Genomic DNA, 5,437 nt, shown 5'->3' on the forward strand with positions numbered 1-5,437 from the left:
TGTGCTTCCTCTTTAAGGTCTTCTACCTGTTTAGCAGTGTTCTCCTGTATTTCTTTAAGTGAGTTATTAAAGTCCTTCTTGATGTCCTCTACCATCATTATGAGATATGCTTTTAAATCCGGGTCTAGTTTTTTTGGGTGTGTTGGGGTGCCCAGGACTGGGTGGGGTGGGAGTGCTGCATTCTGATGATGGTGAGTGGTCTTGGTTTCTGTTAGTAAGATCCTTAGGTTTGCCTTTCACCATCTGGTAATCTCTGGAGTTAGTTGTTGTAGTTGTCTCTGGTTAGATCTTGTTCCTCAGGTGTTTATGTTAGCCTTTATCAGCAGACCGGGGAGACTAGCTCTCTCCTGAATTTCAGTGTTCAGAGTACTCTCTGCAGGTAGGCTCTCCTCTTTTAGGGAAGGTGCCCAGATATCTGGTGTTCCAGCCTGCCTCCTGGCAGAAGTTGTGATCCACTCACAGAGGTCTTAAGATCCCATGGAGGGTCCTGTGTATACCTTAAGGATATCCGAAGACTCCATGCCCAAGGTACCCCTGTGCTGGTGTGGACGGGACGAGAATTGTGCCCCTGATCAGGCCGGGTTTTCTGCTTCCCTAATTAATGCAGTCTCAGGAAAAGGTAAGACATATAATTTATATGGAGCCCTGGGAAGGAATAGCCAAGTAAATCAGGGGGATGAGTATATTCTATCAAACAAAGATTTTACCAATGTGTCATGTAGAAGTTAAGTGCTAATGGGATTGATGTCTGACTCAGTTTCTGTGAAAGTTGAAACTGAGTGTGGCATTAAAGCTGCTGAATTGCTCAATAGATTATAGGGTATTGTAATATCTGAGGGGTAGTGAGGCATAATAAAGTACAGAATGACAGAAATGGATGATTAAAAATGTTGCTGAGCACAGGAATATAAAGAAATCATAAAAGGTTTGAATAGAGGAAAATGATGGAATTCTTTAGAAAGTGAAATGCAGAGTCCTGGAAAGATGGAAGAGATACAATGCTTGCATGTGTAAGCTTGTCAAGTCAGCAAAACACTGATTTGCATTCATCCTTTCCTCTCCTTTGTTGGGAAAGCATTGAACATGGTAGCGCCTCAATATGCAAGCCTGGTTGATTTTTATATGGTAACAAGAAACCTCACTGGTGACTCCTATGTGAATAAATGTTAATGTGCAATCATGGTTTGCTTCTTAAGATAGTATTTTATAGATCAGGGTTTACATAGTCTGAAACAAACTAGAACCTCTCCAAGTGATACTTATGGACATTCATGGACACACTTATGTTTATTACATAACTAAAACTATTCCCTATAGAATTAAATCTTCATGTAAAGTTTTAGGGCAGTTGAGTACATTCAATAGCAGTATGGAAATTTAGGTTACATTCTGATAAGTTTAAACAGCTGAATTAATATTTATGTTTTTCATTTAATCTACAATGTCATGAAAGTTGTTTTAATTAAATATGTGCATTTATAAGCAAAACCACACAGAGGAGTCCTGACACCAGCAAAAGAACAAAGAAGACAGGAGAGCATGGAAAAACTGGGAACACGGGTATGTAAATGTCAATTGCAGTCTTACTGTTGTTCTACAAATGTAGCTAAGGGAAATAAAAAGGCATGTTACATGAGACTATTATAGATATATATAATTAGTCACAATTTGGTTTATAATTTTAAAGTGTTCTAGCTCACTATGATTTTTAAAGCATTCTTAAAGACAGAACAAATTCAGAGAAAAACTTGATCTTTCCTCCTGTGACAAATGTCTTTTTGAAGATTGCTCGTGTCTTCCAAGTGCATAAATACTGTATTTTGAATGTTGGGTCTTTGGATGACTGATGTCATATAACTATATGTGATATATGAAGCACAGAATAACTGACACAATTTCCCATGATACAGTGAAACCTTAGAAATCATAACACACGGTTCAAATTTTCAGAAGGACATTGAAGGAGTTTGTGGTTATAATCAGTGACTGTGTAAGTGGAATTCTGTAAACAGAGTTAAGTGCTGTGTGTGATATTCAGCTATGCTCCAGGGACTAAGACTGTGTCTGCAATGACCATGAAACAGAATGTAGTAGACACATTGAGTAGAGAGTACAGTAGATGGTGTCTGTTCATCCCTTGGTTCTTTCATTGTGGAATAGTCTAGTGGCAGGTGATGGATGAACAGTGTCATAGTTAACTTTATGCTGGTAGGGCAGACAAAAGAATTGTAAAAGTGGCTGTTTGGCACATTTCAAATATTACATGCAAATTCTTATGCTCACCTTTTGTTTTTTAGTGAATCCCATTTCAGTTTTATTTACCTCTATATGATTCACTCATTTGTCAAATATCTTTCCATTAATTCTCTGAGAATTTGATACAATGTATTTTAGCAATTTTTCCCTCCCCTATCTCCTCCCAGAACAAGCCTCACTCACTACACATAAACTTTATAACCTTGTTTAAAACACACACACACACACACACACACAACTCAAAAATTAAAGTTGGCACTATGCATATACTGTTGGATGGATGTGGGGTCTTCCTCTAGAACATGGTTGACCTAAAGGGATCACACTCTTAAAAACAGCTTATTCTCTATCTTATAACGGTTATCAATTGTCAAAAGATTCTTAGCTGGAAGTGAGACTTTGTGTCAACCTACCCGTCCCACATCATGTTGGAATTTTTGTCTGGCTTGTAGTTGTACAAGTTTTGTGCAGGCTGTCTCAACTGTTGTAAATTCCTCTGTGTGAATACCCTCATTTTGTTCTTGCAGAGGACCCAGGCTTTGTTCCCAACACCTGCATGGTGGCACATAACCTCTGAGACTCCAGTTCCAGATGGAATATGGTGCCCTATTCTGGCCTCTGAGCTTCTTTGCTGTCCTTCACTATCTATGACTCTACAATTTTTCCATTCCCCTTTCCACAATAATCTCTGAGCCTGTCACTAAGACCCATTATTCATTCTGGAGTATTCTCCAAGTTACAAATCAGTTTCACATCTTTTTATATCAATTATTTTTGCAGAGCTGATGTTTGTATGGGGATTGTATAATCACTATCAAATATACATTTTCTTATAACTTTACTCAAATATTTTACTTTTTAAGAAGACTTTATTTGTATGTTTGTGTGTGTGTGTGTTGCCTGTTAGAACTGTGTCAAATGCATAAAGTGTCTACAGAGCCAGAGAGGGCATCATATTCCATCTGGTACTGGAGTTACAGAGGTTATGTGCCACCATGCAGGTGCTGGTAACAAAGCCTGGGTCTTCCGAAAGAGCATTCATGGCCCTAACAGCTGAATTACTTCTCGAGCACTCAAATATGTTTTCTTAACATAATGATTGTACAACTATGGTCATTAAAAAGTTCATTTGTAGCTATTAGTAAGATGATGTCCACATAGAAAATGTAAGTGCTAATTAAACCTCAAAGCCTTCTCTTGCTACCTATGCTTCTCTTCCTACAAAGCAGCATGTCAGCAAAATTCTAAGTGCTTAATACTGACTTTCAACAAATTTCAAGGAAGAATTTGTATCAATCTGTAACGTTCAAAAAAATACCCTCTATTTTCCTCCTGAAAGTGCAATGTAGAATGTACTTTTCTAAGTTTCATTCCTTGTTTCTACTTTTCATTGAATTTCTTTAAGATTATCCAGTTATTTGCCATTACACAGGTGACTGTGAACACAAAAAGCTTGGAGGTGTCTGTGGTATTCAGTTATTGCCATTGAGCACACAGCAGAGATGTGGAACTATTGTTGTGAAGCAGACCTTTTCCATCCCGTCTTCATCCGTTTTTTCCTCTATGAATAAGGGAATGGATTTGCTTCAAATTTTTATCGTGGAGATTTCATGACATTGCACTATGTTTTAATTTAAAATACTGCTTTTATTATAAGACTTAGATGGAAATGACAGTTTTCCGTTATCCTAGGAGTAAGATATACCCATGTTTTTGTTTGCTTTTGTGGCAGTAAAACTAGACTCTGATGAGTCTTCATACTTGGTAGTGGAATGCCTCCTCACTGTTTGTATTTATTTGTGAGTGTCTTTGTTGAAGACCGGAGATTCATACATTTGCTGTAGTGATCTCCATTTGATAAACTACAAATGTTCTTTGGATTAATTTTTATAGGTGAATTTTTGTGTGCGTTGGCTTATTATTTTCAACTATTAACATAAATTATCTGATGTTTTAAAGATAATTTCTTAATTTTTTTTCCTTAATATATCCTTGACACCTACTATTCTATGAAAAAAATGTTCCTGCTGGTCTTCAAAGTTTGATTTCCCTAGTTCACATTTTATATTGGGCATGTGAAGACCAAGCATAGATTTGATAATCGATATTAGTTCTCTATTCAAATGATGAAGAGTCCAGTAAGTGCTTCCTTTAACAAACATCTAGCCTCATTACTTTGATAATAAGAAATTCTGACCTCATAAAAGGAATAGATTTTGTGGAACTTACTTTCAAAATTATTTTTCCAGGCTACTTCTGAATGTCTTCCACAGAGAAACAACGTAGATCACTTAGCTACAAGTGAACATCAGGGAAAAGAAAATATGACAAATGATGAAAAAGAAGGTACGTTCTAACATTGAATTATACCCTTTGGAAGAATGTTTATTTACAGCAGGAGGCCTTTAAATATATTCTTGTGGGCAAATATGCTTAACTATTTTTATATCATAACTTAAAGCAAAATTGTGGTAGTAAGAATCAAAACTAATTCAGTTACCTGATCAATCGAGTGTGCTTCTGAAGAGTTGAATTGTTAAATAAATCATTCAGTGATGTAATATCTGCAGAGTACTAGGCATAGTGAGGTGCAGAGAAGATATGGGAATGAATGGTTAGAATGTTATTGAGAGTACAGTGAATATTGGACACCGGGGAATTAGGACACTGTGGTTTAAGCATGCATTATCCTTCATAAGGAAGGTTTTTTTAAAGTTAAGTATTTTCTTCATTTACATTTCCAATGCTATCCCAAAAGTCCACCATACCCCCACACACACAGTCTCCTACCCACCGACTCCCACTCCTTGGCCCTGGCGTTCCCCCATACTGAGGCATATAAAGTTTGCAAGACCAAGGGGCCTCTCTTTCCAATGATGTCTGACTAGGCCATCTTCTGATACATAAGCAGCTAGAAACATGAGCTCTGAGGGGTACTGGTTTCTTGCGCGCGTCTGACTCGACCAGCAAGAACGACGCTGCAACAGGATCCTTCTGCACTCGTTTATTGGGAGAGCTTGATTGTAGAGGCAAAAAGACCCTGAGCCTAGCCCTGGTGCTGCTTTATATAGGCCTAGGAGAGGCGTGTCTCACACCCAGATTGTGTTGTGCTTGGTTGATGCTTACCACCTCATTTGCATTTCTACATCTGATTGGTTACTTTCTCTCTCATCTGATTGGT

At 37.6% G+C, this 5,437-nt stretch overlaps 1 protein-coding gene across 1 annotated transcript in view; it reads left to right on the forward strand.

Moving 5' to 3' along the window:
- The window catches only part of LOC110289830 (ankyrin repeat domain-containing protein 36A-like), a 179,688-nt gene that overhangs the window by 107,359 nt on the left and 66,892 nt on the right, over positions 1-5,437 (forward strand). The window contains exons 49-50 of the mRNA XM_021156225.2: positions 1,484-1,560; positions 4,506-4,602. Coding sequence (XP_021011884.2) covers positions 1,484-1,560; positions 4,506-4,602 — 174 coding nt within the window. The remainder of the gene's footprint in view (positions 1-1,483; positions 1,561-4,505; positions 4,603-5,437) is intronic.

Source organism: Mus caroli, chromosome 2, assembly GCF_900094665.2.
Source record: "Mus caroli chromosome 2, CAROLI_EIJ_v1.1, whole genome shotgun sequence".
Lineage (NCBI taxonomy): Eukaryota > Metazoa > Chordata > Mammalia > Rodentia > Muridae > Mus > Mus caroli.